At 40.7% G+C, this 19739-nt stretch overlaps 1 protein-coding gene across 5 annotated transcripts in view; it reads left to right on the forward strand.

The window, feature by feature from the left end:
• Nucleotides 1-19739, forward strand: part of dlgap4b (discs, large (Drosophila) homolog-associated protein 4b) — a 114652-nt gene that overhangs the window by 70723 nt on the left and 24190 nt on the right. For 3 of the 5 annotated variants that reach the window (XM_044180747.1, XM_044180711.1, XM_044180738.1), the window contains exons 3-5: nt 3671-3719; nt 18010-19286; nt 19463-19677. In XM_044180747.1, coding sequence (XP_044036682.1) covers nt 18084-19286; nt 19463-19677 — 1418 coding nt within the window. In that variant the 5' untranslated portion in view covers nt 3671-3719; nt 18010-18083. Of the gene's footprint in view, nt 1-3670; nt 3720-10488; nt 10597-18009; nt 19287-19462; nt 19678-19739 lie in introns of all 5 variants that reach the window. The other 2 variants (XM_044180720.1, XM_044180730.1) reach the window with 2 other exon arrangements.

Genomic DNA, 19739 nt, shown 5'->3' on the forward strand with positions numbered 1-19739 from the left:
CTCACAGTGACAACATTAAAATGATGATGTTAAGCAGCTACAATGTTTGCTATTTTCACCATCATAGTTTGGCGTATGAGCATGCTGACATTTGCTAATTATCACTAAACACAGTGCAGCTGAGGCTGATGGGAATGTCATTAGTTTTGCAGGTATTTGGTCATAAACAAATTGTGACCTGATGATGACACTACAAAGTTAAGGGATCACGAGATCACCATTTCATATGGCCATCCATCCGATAGTTGTCAAGACATTTCATTTAAAACCACATATTTCAACCTCATGACGTTGCTAGTGGAAAAGTCAGGGGATTGTCAAAGTCAGTAGGATTCATCTTCTGGGCTCCATGAATATCTGTACAAAATTTTATGGAAATCCATCCAATGGTTGTTGGAGATAATTCATCCGAAATGTACTTGAGTATGAGTGAAATGTATGCTGCATTAAAATTACTCTTACAGGTACAATTTATTGCAAAAAGTTAAATGGACTGCATGGAATGTAGTAAATGTAACTTGTTACAGCCTACCTCTGGTAACATTTGTAATCTAATATAACACTATGAGATATTCTTAAACCGCTGCAAAGCTGAACAGAACTCCCTGCTTTAACCAGCTTCACAGTGTCTCTGGACAGACCACAATGACACTCATTGTACATTAGTCCTTACCAGGGCACCACAGAGACTATTATCACATTTAGACCCACTTCCTGTTAGGTAAGTTATGGGAGGCCTACATCCGTACAGGCAGTGTACTGTTATCATAATAATCTGCTGAACAATGTGAAAATAAGGATTCCCATAACGTGTATTGCCAATCTTTATCGAAGTTCCTTCATTGAAATATATCTTGCAGAAATGTTTACTAAATAAATGTTTTTTTTTATTATAAGCTATGCTTTTCCTGCTGTGAGACATCTGCTGTGGTCAAAAGTAATCCTCAGTCATCAATGCACTCAGTTTAGCTGCAAAATCCTAAACATCTAATCTAATGTAATTGTTTCCCAATTTCCATCGGTGAGAGAGATTTTCCACAGCCAGTGAACAGACATTTATAATGCATTCCCAAAATGAAGAGCCCAATCAGCAGTTCCCTCTGGCCTGATGCCTCAATCTGTTTCCCCAATCTCATTTTTAATTTATCATACTCAGTCCCAACAAGCCCAGTGCAGTGAAGTGCAGTTTGACATTAGTCCTTTGAATCTGCAGCGGGCCGTGAAGTGAGAGAAGAGTGGTTTGGCATGAATCCCATTCCCAATTCAATCCCCAAAACTCCATAAAGTGCCCTTCATTTGTCTTCTATTCAAGTTCATCTGTGCTTTATGAATGAGCTTAAAAATGTGCAGGTTTCTGTTCTCCCAGGAAATGTAAGGAATCCTAATAGCTTCCTGATGTAGCTTTGGCTGTACATGGAAAAGTGAGGGAGAATCAACTTCACCCATTATCATTCGCTATCTTTATCCTATACATTTGCAGTCATTGGATGTCTTACTACACTTAAAATCACTTTTATTCTCTGCGTAGAATTAATGTGATCCATAATGGTTACTAACAAGTGATGTTGAATTGTGTTCTTCTTCTTGTCACTCTTCTTCTTAAAGCCGACATGAGATGACCTTTCACATTCTTAAGCAGTATGTGTTTGTGTGTCTGTGCAATCTTTTTTGACATTTTATTGCTAAAGGTCACAGCACTTTGATTTTTGTGTTTGTTGACTCTGCCCAGAAAATCAAAGCTAACCACAGTGGTGAAACTGTTTTTACAAATTTTACAATGGTTGTGGATGTTCGGGCCAGAGTGGTGCGAACCAAAGGATGCTCTTATGCTCTTATAAATCAAAATATTTTGGGAACTCCCTTTGACACCACAGTTCTCACAAAGAAAAATTGTAGCTCGGGTCATTTGTTCAGGTCGTTGGCAGGAAAAAGCTAGTAGTAAAACAGCTAACAACTAACTCTCATGGCCCTGCGAATAATGACTGTTCTCGCTCAGAAGCAAATGCGGAAGCAGCGCCACAAAACTTACAAGGAAAGTGTTCGGGATGGATAGTTGACTTAAAAACGTGTGTGACTTTGACATGGGAGGCCACTGTATGCATCCTTTCTCCAGATACCAATTTCTGGTTGACTACGATCTTTCCTTAACCTTAGCCAAGTAGTTTTAGCTGCCTAAACATAACCAAACCTTAACCATAGAGGTAGCAGATCAAAAGGGTTTGAGACTATGGGGCAGCAGTGTTTGTGCTCACTGCTTTGATTTTGACCATGAGTGAAGTCTCCTCTTCCAAACCCCGATTGATGGATCTGCAGAGCATTGAGGTTGTGTTTGTTCAAGATGAACTGGTAAAGATCTGTGTGTAGAATTAGAAACACCCTTTTACGCCGTGGATATTTATCTACGTGTCGTGCACATTTAAAAACAGGAACAGGTTCCTATGAGGATACTGTTGTGGTCTTTTGCACTGAATACTTGTGTTGTTTATGTGCCATCTGCTCTCTTGAGTATCTTTGTATGTTTGCCACCATCAAAGACTACCAACAGATGAATGCCCAAAATATCAAAGGGAATATCCAACAGTTTTCATGCGGTGAGTTGGATATGTGTAAGGGAATAATATGTGTAAGGGAATAACAGCGGCATAAAACTCTGAACACAGCAGCATTTGAATATTAAAATCAAGGTTATACCTTTCTACACACTGTATATTTTCGTGCTTGTGGGACTGATCAACAAAGGCATCTTCTTACTGACTTTTCGAGGAAAAGAGGAATCCATGATGCAAAATAAGAGTGCCGGGATGCAGTTTGATGTATGACCTCAGAGAGTCGTTCTACCACAGATTTTAGATGGCACTTGTCAAAGTTTGGGCCTTTGTAGTTGGTGCTGAGAAGCTTGAACTCCTTCTCTGACAGTGGAAATGATAAAAAGAAAATAGAGACAGTGTTGTTGCAGTGTTTGACAGGGTTGTAATGTACACTTAACACAGGCATCAAGAAATAGATATAATAAACTCAAGCATGCACTCGCATACACATAAATACTGTAGATGTCCAAAGGCACACCGACGCGCACTCACAATCTTGTGTCCGAGCACTGATCAAACTCTTCAGTGTGGACTCTGTGGTGTTATCAGCCTGGGGTGAAAAGAGCCCTGATCCAACATTGTCATAGCTTCTGTAACACTGCAGGTGTTATGAAAGCGACTGGAATATGGATGAGTGGGAGACTGCCATGATTGAAATGGGCTAAAGCCAGTCAGTGTGTTTGTACTACCCTCCAAGGTGTGGGAGAGGAGCAAGAGAGAGAGAAGAGCGAAAGTAGGGCAGAGAAGAGTAAAGTAGACAACGAGGTGGAGCTGCTTGCTGATACTTTGCTGTCCTGAGCCTGAACACAAGTTGCCCTCAAGCACTGGTTCTCAATCAGATTATTTTGACCCGATTTCTTTGCATGGCAAAGCCTTATCCTCAGCTGTGTGTGTGTGTGTGTGTGTGTGTGTGTGTGTGTGTGTGTGTGTGTGTGTGTGTGTGTGTGTCTGTGTGGGTGGGTGTGTTTCTGTAGCGAAATATGCTCAGGTTTTCTTGTCGGTTAACAAGCAAAGCATGACACGGTTGTATGGGTTCGTAACACACATAAACACTGACACAGTTTTCCTCATATTTCTTTCAGGAAACCTCCTGCTACTCAGATCGAGGCTTCTGAGAAATGAGCTGCCAATGTAAGTCCTTTTGCCTGACCTCAGCACTCAGCTGGTAATGTTACTTTTAAATTAATTAAACCGACTGAAAGTTATAATTGAGTACACAACACTCGTGCATGCTGCACAGAGCAGTAGCCTTGGACACCTAACCTTTAACTCCCTTCTCCTCACTAACCATCAGGGACAAGATTCACCACTGACATCATTTATTAGTAGCTAATTGCTATTCCCTGCAAACACACTGATGGGACATCAAAGGATGACTCACTGCAGGACAAGCTAGTGAAATTCAAATTTCAAACACAACCCTTCCTTTAGTATTATGCTACAGAGTTGACACTTCTGGTTTTAGTTTGTCATCCCGAGCACAAGGAAGGCTTAAGGCACTATCAATTATGGATGAGGATGTGAGACTTTACAGCGAGTTTTCCAGAAGCTGCAGCGCTCGCATTTAAAACCCGGCAGGACTGGCTCTCTGTACACCTGGAAACTGGTGTTGTAGCTTTCAAGCAGTTCTCGAGGGAGTGTAGTCGGTCAGTGCCGCTTACAGCAAAGATAAGAAGCTGCAGCTTTCAGAGAATAACTGCGGATAAAAATATGAAATGTAAGAAACAAGTGTAGAAAAGTTTTATAGTGCATTCACTGAAAGGTAGGTTAATGTTTATAGTAAACTCTAGCCCAGATAACAAAATACATTGCAAAGAAATGTCTTTTTATCAATTTAAACCAACATTGATTGATTATTTTGGCCATGTGTTTGGGGCAGTGCAATAAGCTGTAAACACAAACATGACATATTATTACCTTATATGTTTGATATGGTGAGTGTGTTAACAAACAGTTTCCTATTTACACAGCTAGTAGACACGGAGAAACATTAGCGTCATCTGGAGTCGTGTTTCTGACCACCTGATAAATATAAGTCCAATATTCACTGTCCTGAATATTTCAGCTTATTTTCAATGCAAATCCACTTGTTTCAAGTACATTCAAGTCAAGCTAAATGTTTCTATATTCTAGTGCACCAACCTGCACTCACATCTAGAAATTGAAGCTAAAATTATTTTGTATAGGAAACAGGTTGCAATATTCTTCCAACACTGGCAGAAAATTAGATTTATAGAACTCAGTTATAGACAAAATTGACTTGAGAAGATGGAGATTTCATACACCTGGTCTGGTGTAATTGTACATTGTAACAATGTAATTACAATGAGAAAATAGGGGAAACATGACATTTCACAGATCAATGGACATTGTATCTGCTGGATTATGTTATGTTTGTTAGGGTCTTAGAATTACTAAATATCAGCCATAAACATGTGAAAGGCTCGGGAGGGCTTATATATATGGCTTCTTCTTCTTCTGTCATTTTAATGGAAATTTGAAACTGTCCTGTATTCCTTCACACACAGAGATCCCTGTACTTCTATCTTTGTGAGGACCATCATTGACAATGCATTCCCTAGCCCCTAACCCTAGCCTTAACCATAACCTAATTCTAACTTAAACCTTAAAACCAAGTCTTAACCTTCAAACAGCCCTTTGAAGTTGTGAGGACTGGCCAAAATGTTCTCACTTTCCAAAAATGTCCTCACTCTGTAGGTAAAAAACATTTTTCAGTCCTCACTATGTAGCAAGTACAAGTACACACACACACACATTCTGTCTTTGTAGTTTCTCTCAAATATTTATGTCCACACTTCCTATATCACACACATGCACTCTGAGACATGCATTTGCATGCAAATATAGTTCTTGACATTCACACACAAAGGCACATGTACACCTCAGCAGACCCACACGTGTGCACACATATTACCAGTTTTCTGCAGAAACAGGGGTCCTCCCAGCCGTGTTGCTGTGGTTAGGAGATAGCAAGAAGCTCCATTCACAGGACTCCTCTCAATCCTTCCCATAAAGCCCCAGATGGGAGTCTCCCTGGGGTGGAGGATGAGAGGGTGTAGCTGACATCACACTCACAATAGGCCTTGCTAGAAGTGTTAAAATTGGATCTGGAGGTTGCATTTGACACCGGCTTTTGTACAGTAACAGTGCACAAAAGGTGCACCATGGCTTGATAATAAATTATTGTACAACTTTCTCTGTGGCGGATTAATTCATGCTTTCCTTTTTAGGTCAAAGTGAGGCACGCAGCATTTGCCAGGGGATAATCAGATCAATGATAGCTTTGCAGAGGAAAGACAGAAAGGATACGACCACAATATTGAAACACTATGATCAAAGCTGAGCTCACTCTGTGAATGAGAATGTAGGGAGGCGAGCAGGGCTGCAAAGGACAGCTGGGATTGATGCATTACTCTCTCCTAACTGTCCGCACACAACGAGAAGGAGACAATTTCCCTGAATCACAGTGTAGAACTTCTTTTTGTCTCCTCTCTTGTCTCTCTACACACTTACATTATAAAGTGCTCATCCTGTGCTATTAAAAAGCCTCTTATGTGTGCAGACAGTAAGAAGCAGGCGTGGAAACACTTTTTAGTCTGACTAGGACAGCGTAAAAGTGCTCTTACTGTCCTACACATTGAATATAAACTGGGTGTCACTTCTGAAGAATACAGAATTATTTCAGCCCATTTACTGCTGCCTTTAATTTGCTGTACACAAACAGATTTAAAAATGTGATGTGAACCACCCTATTTTTCTGCCTTTTGTTATTTATGATGCCAAAGACGAATTGTTGGTTATCCCCAGAGATGAGATGTGTTGTTACCTCTGAAATCTGTATATTTTTAGATGAGTCACAGCAGAAAAAACATTTGTTAAATGGATATGTTCTAATATACCAGGGCCAAATCACTCGCAATAACACAGCCCACTCACCCTGTGAATAGAACCTGTGATAAATTAATTAATGTCACTCCGTGTTACTATGTCAAGGTCAACATCCTCTCTGACTCAGAAATCCTATCTGCAAAGATCCACATTACCTGCTTCAGTGCAGTTTAACAAGGTAATGAGTCTCAGTGGTGATATTCAAACCACAGTGGGAAGGAAACTTCATGGGAGCCAGTTGATTAATCAGACTTATAATGTAGTAAAACAGCCTCTAATTTATAAATCACACCTTAGAACAACACAACAGAACAGTATACCTTTATTTCATTGTTTACAGCTTTTGTATACATTAACACAATGTTGAATTTTGGTTGTAAATCCAAATATTGTTGAGTTGGGTAAAATCTCAGCCCTGGCACAGCATGTCAAACTCACAGTTCCACAGGTACTACAACACAAAGAAGTAACAGGACTTGATGTTTTTTATATCATGGCAGAATATACTTTGTGCTTTGAGCAAAAAGTATGACAGGTTACACCATGCAAAGAAAGTGAATGTAGATGGAGAGAGAGAAAAAATATTCGTTCCAACTCACAGAACGGGGTTAAAACTAGCAAAGATGATAACAAACAATATTTTGACTCACATCATGGCCAGTTAGCTTTACAGCCTACAAGTCAGATTTAACAATCAAGTGCTGTGATTTATTTGAATGAAACATTCAAATTTGACAAAGCATTCCCAGGGAGTGAGTTACAAGTATCACTAAAGCTCATGAGGTCAAATGATAGTCTGATCATAGAAACTGAGAAGATTCTTATACGTTTGAAATCTGTTACACGATATTGAACAAAATAAAACCAATCAAAGTGTGGTTCTCAAGATGGCAATGTTGACCTGTTGGTCGGTTGGTCCACCACTTTGGTCCATGCTAAAATATCTCAACAACTATTGGATGGATGCCATTTTGTACAGACATTCATCCCTTATCCAATACTGTGGTTTATGACCAAATACCTGCAAAACTAATGGCATTCCCATCAGCCACAGCTGTACTTTGCATTCCAACACACTAAGATGGTAAACTTGACATCTGCTAAACATCAACATGTTAGCATTGTCCATGTGAGCATGTAAGCATGCCAAAGTGCAATTCAGCATAAGAACCTTTGCTTATTTTAACCTATGCACTCTCACCTGTTTTAAATACTGAGCTTACCGGTGTACAATGGGTGAAATTGAGAGCCACTACTTCCTCAGGGTGTTGTAATATTAGAATATGGTAACACAAGAATAAGCATTAGCCTATGTGTCTTTTTACATATGTAGTAGTGTATATACTTGTTTTCAGATACAAGAACAGCCACTATACTTAGTTCCACAACTATTTATTTATCTGCAGAAATATAAATGTGCAAAATATAATGTTTGTGTGCTTCAGCAGGGACCAGGGGTAAAATAATGTCCCCGGAACTTAATTTAGACCCTGGTTCCTCCAAAGGTTCCCAGTCCCTGGGGAAAGTTCCTGAGGTGGAAATGCAGCTTCAATGCAGCCTCACTGCGCCGCTAGCATGGCTGTGGAGCAAAAATGCTGCCTAAAACAAACTCACAGAAATGAAGCCTGATATATCATTGGCTTATCAGGTTGTTATGTCCAACCTGTCAGCAAACAACTGCCTACTTACAGATTCAGCAGACACAGAGCAACATTATCATCCCACTGGAGTCATTCTTTCTTCCCAACAAATCCCAAGAACAATATCTAAGCTGAGCTTGCTAGATTCTTTCTTAAGCAGCCACTAGTTTAGCTTGGCTTTCTGCCGCGTTATGCTGGACATCTAGAATACATCCCACTTGTCTTAGCTTGTGTTTTTGAAAATGGCATCATACAGCTTTTGGTGCAAGCCAAGGGACTCAAACATGCAGTCTATGTGTGGCCAAAAAATGTGATTCTGTGTTATCAAAAATACCTCTTAATGGAGCTTAACTGAAGTATGCTTCCCCATAATATATCCATGTGGCTTTTGGCAACAGCTTCTGAGGGCTGTAGCTCACGTCTCCTAAATGTCAGTGCTCTGTGTGACATAAAACCGTATATAGGCTACGTACCATCTCTGCCTGTCCTGCTGGCTTTATGACTATTGTCATGGCAAAATACCTGTGCCATTGATGGGTTGATAGGTTGACAGACGGCCATTAGTGTATTGTTGTGACATTGCGTGGGGTTTGTGAGGCATGAATGCAGGGTTGACCCAGGGGGGACCTCTATCCTCTCCCACCCGGCACATGATCACCCCTCACATCTCCACAGGAAGTGACTTTTCACCTTTTCCTTTCACAGCAGGAAATCTAATTGCGCTGCTGCTTCCTCTGTTGGGGGGGGGGCTGTGTGTCAGGCCAAGGGCATTTTGAAGTGGGTGAGGTTTAAAGCTTATCCTGGTGGGATTTATAGCTGTGCTGTGGTTGTTCACAACAGGCTGTGGGTGACTGCTCATAGCTCTCACACACATGCGATGCAGCAACTTGCAGACAGCACAGGACATCACTGAGCTGAAGCTTAGGAATAAGATTTGAGAGCTTTCATTAAAGCTTTCACGTCTTACAAAAGTTTACTCATGAATACTGACCTGAACTCCAAATATTAATGCTCATTGATTTTCTCTATGTTGTTTGCCATAGCATATAATTAGAGAGAGAATTTAACGTTATAGCTTGATATCAAAGAGCAGCTGAGGTTTCAAGTTAAAGTTTTAGAGCATGTAGTGCCTTTAGTATGATAGATAATGCCAGAATCGTTTAGCCTTTGAAGTGTGGGAGATGGTTTATGTCTCTGTTTGAGAGCGTACGTCTGAATGGTGTCTTTGCATACAAGCGTCTTAATATATGTGCACTCATAGAAATATTCCTGTGTCTGTGCGTGTGCATGCATATGTGCACATCTCTATGTCTGTTTGCATTAGTCCTTCTGATTTGCCCTGAATCTAGAGATAGAGGCCACAGCTGTAGCCCACAACCCTCTCTTCCCACTGTGCTTCACTGTGTGCAGGACCTAGCGGGAGACACCTATCGCAATGTTATTCCCAAATATAAAAATTCACTCTCGATTAAAGTCGCACTAGGCCATGTCTGGCCACCGTGTCCTCAGCTTAAAACTGGGTTCAGATTGGTTATATTATGAGGTGTCTGATCCTTTCAAACGCTGTGCTAAGTCAAGAAGCTAACCCACTACGCTTGCTTCCTGCAGATTTAATACTTAAAAGAAAGGTTAACATTTTTTTCAATTCAATTAATGTCAATCATAATACAATACTAACATGCCCATATGTACATGGAGAGAGTTATTGGTTGCTGAAATCAGTCCTCCTGTTCGTACTGTCCGTGAAGGTATCCCCTACCTTGAACAGTTTCAGTGTTTAAGACAAAATCCCAAATCCTCATTTTGTGCAAAAATGCATTCCAAAGTTCAACTGAAGTTAAGATGAGGTTTCAACAGTCTCAATTAGCCAAATCAAGTGGCTATCTTCCAAAGTTACAGTCTTTTTAGTCTCTTTAGTACGAAATTCCCTCTTTGTTTTACTCTCTCTCTTGCAGTTCAGCAAGAAAACACTGTGGCGAAACACAAAGAAGGAATTTTGTGCTCAAAAGACTAACTTTGAAAGATACCAACTTGATTTGAATATCTCATACTGCTAAAGCCTCATATTAGCTTCTACGGCATTTGTGCTGGATTTTGTCCCCCATCTCTTACACTGGAGTCACGCTATAAAGGAATAATTTTATGGAGAAATTATTAAAGTTGCTTTTGAAATCATTCTGAATGATAACAAGCTCTTTTGAAATGTAGTTATTAGACAGCCATGACTGAATGATAAGAAAGGAAGTTGTTCAAAAGCATTATATTCACTATAGCACCTAAATGAATTGTATTGTTTGTAACTCTGTGATTTGTTCAGTGGTGTTTACACATAGTTGCCTTCACACCTACAGGTACACTGTCCCAACAGATCCACAAAGGGACATCAAGGTCAAAAGGGGTGGGAGTGGAGGATTTATGTTGGAGCATGGCCATGATGACTGCTGCCACACAGATTAGAGGTGAAGAAAGAATAAGCTACATTTTATATTTTATATCATCATATGGCTTTAGGATTAAACGTAGCTCTGGTTTATATAGACTAATTGTCGGCTTTGGAGCCGAACCATAGTGCAAACATTTAGAAAGCGCTTCTGTGTTTGTTTACTATGTGGATTACAAAATATATTGAGAAATAACTCAACGTTGAATCTACAGGTTTTTACATAAACATGCAAAACATAATTGGTTATCACTGCTGTCACATCAAGGACCTGCAAGTGGGATTTCAATGTTTTTATTTATTTATTCCAAAACTTTAATTCAAAGGTAACTCACTGTTTAGGATGCATAATCCTTGAGCCCTCACAACCACTTAACACCTGTTGAATTGTTTCTGAAATACTGTATATTAATAAACTATATTAATATTAGTTATGTGTATATATTGTGGAGATGAATGGCAATAAAATTCAGTGCCTTAGTCATTTTCAGAGCAGAAAGATGCGTGTCAATACACAACCTGCTGCTAACATTTTATGATAATCAGTACTACAAATTCATAAATAATCTGTTCACTGCAACAGTAAGGAAGAGCTGCTTTCTTAAATGTAAAACACTCAGCGGCAGGCTCAGCTACTAAATGTATTCACTGTTTTTTTGATACTAGGCTTTCCTCATCCTGAAAAACAAAAATGGTAACAAATTCACTCCACACTTGTTTAATGTACCATCTTTACACACAGAAACAGTTTGGAGGACATGGAAAGTTCCATCGCCATCATAAGCAGTGAAGTGGTGCCACTGTCTTTCACTGACTTCCTTTCTGGCTCACAGTCTTCAGAGATGGGCTAAAATGAGTGGGTCATCTATCACAGCAGAGAGGAGAGTGGTAAATTTATAGCTGTGAAAATAGGCCAGAGCACAGCACTGATGGAATAGATAGAGTGTAATTAGGACAAGGTTAGCCTGCTTCACACACACTTATGCATGCACGCACATATACACCATTTATTATTAATTACGTGACACACATGCACACAAGCGAGTGTTTGTGTACGCGTGTGTTTTTCGCTCACAAACACTCAGAGGCATTCAGTGACTGACAAATTATTCAATTACTTCTCGCTTGAACAAAGCCTCGTAACTTAAAACAAAGCTAAGAAAATTCAAATCTTTCAACCAGTCGTAGGCAATTATTAACTTGCACACGCATATGCCTCGCATATTCACACTCATTTACACCCTGACACCTTTTCTGGGATAAACACATGCATCGAACACTCTGCTAACTGACACACATGTCCTCCTCCAGTATCATCTGATCTCTTCAAATAAAAACGTGGCTTGTTTCCTTTGTATATGCAAAAACCTCAATTCATAACTCTCTTGACACTACCCCTCTCTCGTTCTTCCTCCTCCGTGCTACGTTTCTGCCCCCTTGCTGATTTCTGTCTGTCATCTTCCTCCGCTTCTTTATATTTCCTTCTCCCCAGTGTACAGTTTACAACACATTTACTCATTTTCGCACCTTCTCATTCCCTTTTAGATTGCTTTCATTTTCACTGCTGTCCAAACCCACACCTTTCTCCCCACAGCTTTTCCCTCACTTCCTTCTGTCCCTTCCTCCTCACCAGCAGTCTGTAAGCATTCTCCTTCCTTGTTACATGTAACACACACAGCACACTAACACACACACACACAGAGTAGCCCCCTGTCTTCCAGGGCAGTGCTGTAAGCTTATGGAGCAGATGGGCTCACTGACTGACTGGCTGAGCTGTGCTCTGACAAACTGCCTCTCTGTACAGTGTTGCTCAGATGAGGGAATGATGTCCTTTGCATAGTTTCTCATCTTAATCTGGCCGTGCATAGACTTGCCAATACAGAAACTGGCAACCGGCTGAAAAATCTGGCAACTCAAGGGCTACAACACAGACAACCCAGAGACGTTTTGATATGGAATCTAGCAATCAGTTTGAATATATTCATGATGGCAAAGCTTAAGTGCGTGAATGAAAATATTTGGGAATAATAAATCTCACTTTCTCTTGGAGTGGGGAGTCCATTTGTTTTTGGAACTATTTCATGCCAGGAAATATGTGAATTAAGTAAATACTGTTGGAATTAAAATGGATGAAATCTTCATTTAGTGTTTTTTCATAGTCAAATGTTGACAGACAGGAGTTTTACTGAGGGTAAATAGAGGGAAGGCTGACTGTGTAACGACTATGCTAAGTACATTTACTCATGTGCTGTACTTAAGTACAATATGCACTTTACTTAAAACTTGTACTTTACATGAGTATTTCCATTTTATACCACTACTATACTTTTACCACATTTCAGAGGGAAATATTGTACTTCTTACTTCACTATATTTATTGTAGTAGTAACCACTTACTTTTCCGATTAAAGAAAACATGCGATAGGCTTATAAAATACAATGCATTAGTTAAAAATAAAACCAATGTTTTCCATCCTTTTTGGCTTGTGACCTCTTACAAAAAAGCAGTGTCTAGTTGGGCCCCACATTTCAGATGTCTATCTATGAGAGACTTACCCTCTAAACATCTATGTACATTATTTCACTAAAAACAAAGATTAGATAGTCCTAAAATGAAAACAAATTTGTGTATGAGAACGGTTTTTCATCAGGATCCCTCAGACGTATCTTAGGAGGGGACCCAACTCCAAGTTTGGAACCACTGGAATAAAATACCTAACTGTATATAAAGTAGTTTAAACTAGCTCCACCTCAAGCAGCTACAACAGTAAAACGCTGCTTATACATTGATGCATCAGTATTAACAATCGAATAATGTCATATGTAATAATAATAAATCAGGTACAGGCGCCATTTTTCTGTGCTTTTACTTTTTATATTTTAAGTACATTTTGCTAATAATACTTTCATACTGTTACTTAAGGAGGATTTTAAATGAAGGACTTTTACTTGTAATGGAGTATTTTTACATGAATGTAAAAATGTTTAAAAAATGTTCACATTAAGCAAAGATCCAGGCTGAAATATATTGTCACTCCCTGATTTATGAGCATCATCAGAAAATATACTGAGTGCTTCAGACACAGTATAGTTTCAGGTATGGCTCTGGGACCTTTCGGATCTTTTAATTATTATTTAAACATTACTTGACGTCCAAACATATCTTTTCATCACATCTCCAAAGCTTTCTGTCAGATTCTGTGACAAAGAATTCTATAAATTCTGATTTGAACAAGTAGATCCTCATAACCTCCCCACATGCTATATGAAAACATCAGAAAGTGATGGAACACAGAAACACAGTCCAGCTTGTATTGAGTGTGATCGCCCTCCTCTGGTTAGTAGTGTTAACTGCCTGTGGCTCTGAGGTTGTGGCGGCTGAGAGAATGAGTAAGGTCATGAATTGGACACGGTGCCAAACACCCCTTTTTCCCACTGGAGGAGCAGATGGCAGCTCCCCAGTGCACAAGGGAGGGAGATGCTACCACCAGACGCTCCAAGCAGGGTGTAAAGACACACACAAACACAGACACATTAACGTTCTTGTGTGCACTCATTTTTGAGCAAACTATTCTCTATGAGCACTGTACACGCAGACTGAGACGCACACTGGTACTTGTCTGTCCAGCACTGAGCCAAAGAATGCAGGAGCTTGACCTAAATTCTTTAATTTTTCTTCTCTGAGGGTCAAAATGTCTCTTGACCTATAATTATACTTTGCAGTGATACTGTAGCACATTAGTGTCACAAGTACTGACATCAGTGGTTACGCATGATGCGTAAATATTAGCTGCCAGGCTTGATTTTCACACAGCTCTTGTTTAATGCCCTGTTTAATGTAAACCATATTACCTGCAACAACTTCCAGGCATTTAGAGGCATCCTAATATGCTCAAGCCACCATGTTATCTAACATTTTTATTAAGAGGGTAACATTTTGAAAAGGCTGCTGTCTGTCTGCCCAGTGGACACATTGAACCTTGCATCTTTTCCATTATTTGACAAACTGACCAGTAGCTGGAGCTTTGTATGAATATGATACCGTTACAATAAAGCACTGTAAAAAAATATAAACACCCTACATTTTAAAACTTTTGGTTACATCTCAGTAGTTCATACTGTATGAATAATTTGAATAATGTTTTAACGGAAATTGATGGATGGATTTGAGGGCATATTTGGGCACTAAATCAGGGAGTGTGTTTTTAAGGACCTATGAATCAGCACCTTAATTAGCTCTTAATTGGTGTTTTATTAAAGCCAGCACACTGGAATGGTCAAGCACTTAAAAATATAGAAAATGTCAATTATAAGACAAATTTACAGTATGTTTTCTGCTAGAAATCCTTAATTAAAGTCTATGTCCAATAAAATAAAAAATGCCACACACATTTCTCAGTTCTCTTGTACATTACTTGTGTTTTCTCATTTAAGAGTATAATTATATACAGTTATTGAGCGTTAACAAAAAAAGCCAACATTTTCTAAATGTGCTAAAGTGTTCAAAACTTTTGACTGGCAGTGTACAGTTTACAATCCTGCCTCCTTTAATAATGCGACTATCACTGTCATTTCGAGCCGTACTGGTTGACACATTGAGGAGGGTATGCTAAGCTTAGCTGAGTGGCGTGTCACGATGGGATATGAGGCAGTTAGCTAATGTGGTGTAAAAGGATTTAGAGGATTTGACCCTATCAGCAGAGATGGCACTCTGAGAGGCTCTGTTAATGACACTAAATGAGTCTGTGCCTGCAGCATGCTAATAATGGTGGCATGAAAGCCAGGCTTATAATTTATATTGAGATTTTTTGCAAACAGCTAATTGCCAGAAGTGTGTTAAAGAAATGTGTGTGCACATATTATGTAAAGGAAAGGCAACACACATACATTTCAGCGCCTTCTCTGAAACAGTGAATCATAATCAACTTCAGTGTGAGTTGATCATGAATTAAGTGTAATCTTGTAAGTGAGCTGCTTTTCAATCACTTATTGTCTCTCTAGCAGTGCACTGCAACTTGCTATTATCTCGTTTTCTCCAGGTTTCTAGCTCTCTGAAGGTGAGCACCGAGATTTATAGCAAACATCCTTCTCAACAACACATTGACAAATAGATCAGTCTATTTTGTAAATTCAAATGACCTTTTTGAGATAGGACCAGGCTGAGATATAACAGTTTTTGGGGACTGTAGACTAGTTTAACTTTTAGAAATGAAAGCCATTGACTGCAAGGTTGACATTTCAAATAACCTACCTCAACAGGGAAAATATAAGGGAGGAAAACAGATCAGCAACACTGTAGTTTCTGTTGTTTTGTAGTTCATCTTTCGGGTATTTTTGCAACAAGAGTACATGCAATAAGAGTACCTGGCCAGAATCAAAGTGGGGCAGTCATGGTTAGACTGCCGGCCCACATCACACCCCATAGCAGACAGTACAAGTCTGCAGTTGTGTGACGCAGCTGTAAATGTATGGATTTAAGGTGTCGTTGGCCTGCCTGGCTGACTTCCTCCGGATAAATTAAGAATTAATTCACCATGCTCAAGATGAAATAGAGTTTTTAAATCACTTTATTAGTTTTCTTCATATCTGCAGGGGCTCTAATGACAAGATAAATCATTCATCTTTTTTATTAGTCCAGTCTAAATCTACTATACTGCATGCTATCATACACTACAACTACTATTTATCAATCTTGGAGAGGAATTTGATAGAAAAGTGTGGTATAATAACCACATTAAATATCCACCAAAATATACAAGGAATGATCTGAATGTTCAACATCTGAGTTATGGGGGCTAATTTAAACGTGTCATTCAGCTGCAGCTGCCAAGGCTAATAATAAATGACAGATGGATTTAGGAAACATTTGTGATCTTCCTGGTTAGGTCCACATGCTGTAGTAAAGGAAACATTGATTTCTGGGGTTTCCAATAACCTGTAGACTCAGAGAAGAGCAGTAATCGATTAAACTGCATTCCCTTAACTACACCAACAGAGATAAGGAAGCAGCATGCATACTGTTGAGTTTTGACTTTCAATAATGGTATCTGCCTTAAAGGGCAGAGCTCCTTTAGTCCAGCAGGAATGATAAAAAGAAATCACAAATTTTATAGATACTCGCTATACTTATTATATTTATTCATATATTCCTCACAAACCAGAACATAGAAAAGGGAATAGTATTCTTTTTGCTTAAAATGTAAGTGTCTCACTTTTCTGAGAAAGAGAGCAGAAACTAATTGAATGGCAGCTCTCTGGCTTTCTTTTACAGACAAATAAAATTTTCTGTTGGTAATTATTCCACACTGGATAAGAAGCCACTTATGAATATACCTGTCAATGCTTAAATACCATAAAAGTCTCTATTACCTTCGCTTTGCCTTTACATGATATCCTTCATCCATTATCATCTATCATTTTCCATGACAAGAAGTAACATCCTTGTCGCCTTGCTAGGCAGGGCATTGGCACAACTTGAATAGGAGGACAAGCAGGTGTAGCTGCCAAGTCCTGCAACCCACCACCCGCTGGTCAAATCCTCTTTACTGGTTTCACTATGACAGTCTGCCCGCCATCCTTGGCTCGCCATGCAAAGATAGGACAGGGGCTCAGTGACCAGCGCCAGGGATACCCACTGGAGGCGGGAAGAGGACAGAGAGGGAACAGTGGAGGAAGAGAGAGAAAGAGAAACAGATGGAATAATGGGCAGAGAAAGAGTGCTACAAACTGAAAGAAAGGGCTCTCCCAGAGATCTGGCTGTTCACAACTAACCTGTAAGATATGCAGAGAGGCAGCAGGTAGACTTTTTTTATCCGTCATTTTGTTTGTTTGTCTTCTTATGAAAGGTGACATGATACAATATCCAATGCTACACCAACACAAAGTTTAATTCGTTGCATGGTGCACATGAATGGAAATGTTTGTGCTGTGTTAATTAATGTTCTTCTAATCTTCTTTTTCTGAATGTGATTAGACAGAAGAGTGGAGATATTTGTTTACTGACTGCTGGCATGTACTGTAGCCCCACATAACTGTGGAGGTGTCTGAAGTTACAGATGACTGCCGGCAATTGTTCTTTTTCCCATAATGAATGCCCTGGCCCACTGGCTACAGCTTGTCATTGTCCCACACCATGTTTTTCCATCCACTTCCAGCATTTTAACACAGATGTTCGCTGTGGGAAGCAAAGGAAAGTTGGCTCATTCACTGCACAGTATTTCCCTCACAGCCCTACAGCTAGCCTGTTTGTAGTGTGGTTTGGCACATAAGTGGGCGTGTTTGTGTGGCTGAGCTGATAGTCATTGTTGAGTTTGAATGTGTATGTCTGTGTCTATGTTTGTGTGTGTTTTTACAGTACTGTGTTAACCAGTTCTAAACCTCTTCCCTCTCTCTTGTGTTTTGTCTTTCTGTCCTGTTTGTCTCTGTTTTCTAGGAATCACCTACTAGGTCATCAGTCATCTCTACTTGGCCTGGGGGTCTTCTAGAGGGTTGGACCTCCTTGCCACCATGAAAGGGTTGGGGACCAACCGTAACAGACACCTGTCTGACTCCTGTGAACCTTCCCCAGGCCATCCAGAGGCCCTCTACCCTCAGAGAACCAGCACCTTGCCACGCAGCCCTTACCTGCTGAGCCCAACAATGGACCACTATGGCACCATGGACCCCCACCTCTATCCTTCCGCCAACCCAGGCTCTCTTCCACCAGACTGCATGCTGCCCCTCAATAACCAGCTGTCCAACAGCAGCACCTTTCCCAGGATTCACTACAACTCCTACGACCAGTCTGACTTCTCCCCACCTGGGGACAGCATTGGAGGGATAAGCACAGGGCACATGGGCACATCCATGTCCATGGGCATGGGCATGGGAACGGGCATGGGCATGGCAGGGCTGAGTGGACGGACACCTATGATTACGAGCGGCTCAGCAACTATATCGCATCATATGACCAAGAACCAGGCACCAACCAGCCTGCTGGAGTTTGATAAGCAGCTACCTGGAGGCTGCGACGGATTCAGCACATTGCAGTTTCATCGAACGTCTGCTGTTGCTGCTGCCAAGCAGCGCACAGACAGTCCTGGTCGCATCCGTTACATGCTGCACTCAGTGCAGAAGCTCTTTGCGAAGTCCCAGTCATTGGAGAGCCACAACATGAAGGGAAATGTCAACGGACGCTCCACTGGCAGTGGTGGAGGCTCGTCTGGCACTGAAGACGGAGGGAAGCAGAATCGCAGATCCAAAAGTAAAGATAGGGGTACAAAATCAGAGGCAACTGCCAAGCGACGACCACGCTCCAACATGTCAGGTTATTGGAGCTCAGACGATTTGGACAGCAGCGATTTGAGCAGCTACCACAACACCATGGCCATGATGACTCTGGGGCGTCCAACTGGCCATGACAGCCAGGGGGGGCAGAGCAGATACATCCACAGTGGCTACAACACCATCAGCTCCTCCAAAAGCAGCAATGACATGAAGTATCAGGCACTTCCTGTGCCTGGGAGTGGAGGAGGTGGTGGACTAGGTGGAATAGGAAGAATGGTAATTAATGATAATGACTATATGAAAGGAGGTTCCTGGTCCACATTGACCATGGGCCAGCCGAGACAGGTGATCCAGAAGGGCTCAGCTACTCTGGACAGGTCCATGCTCAAGTCCAAATCCTGCCAACAGGAACTAACCTGCAACTACCTGCAGGTTGGACGAAGGGTGAGCAGGCCTAAAGTGAATGTAGTGGTTGATAAAAGTTATATTTACAGAGTATTTTATTTTTACAGACTCATTTCCACGTGTAGGTTAAAAAATATCAAAGTATCCTTACTATCATGAGCACTAATGCAGGAATAAAAGGATGACTAATTTTATCTACTTAATGCTGCCTGTAGGGTGATTGGAGTAGCACATTAGGCCGCAGCGGGGGTGCCAATGAAATCCCATGTCGGCGGATGCGCAGTGGTAGCTATGTGAAGGCCATGGGAGACATGGAAGACAGCGACGACTCAGAGGGAAGCCCCAAACCCTCACCAAAAAGCGCCGCTCGTCGCCAGAGCTACCTCAGGGCCACACAGCAGTCTCTGAGTGACCAGCTACCCCCACGCAAGTAAGACAACAGACTGAGCTTTATTATGCAGTACATTAGTACATTAGTATTCAACAGCAAGG

Source organism: Siniperca chuatsi, linkage group LG2 (assembly GCF_020085105.1).
Source record: "Siniperca chuatsi isolate FFG_IHB_CAS linkage group LG2, ASM2008510v1, whole genome shotgun sequence".
NCBI classification, from domain to species: Eukaryota; Metazoa; Chordata; class Actinopteri; order Centrarchiformes; family Sinipercidae; genus Siniperca; species Siniperca chuatsi.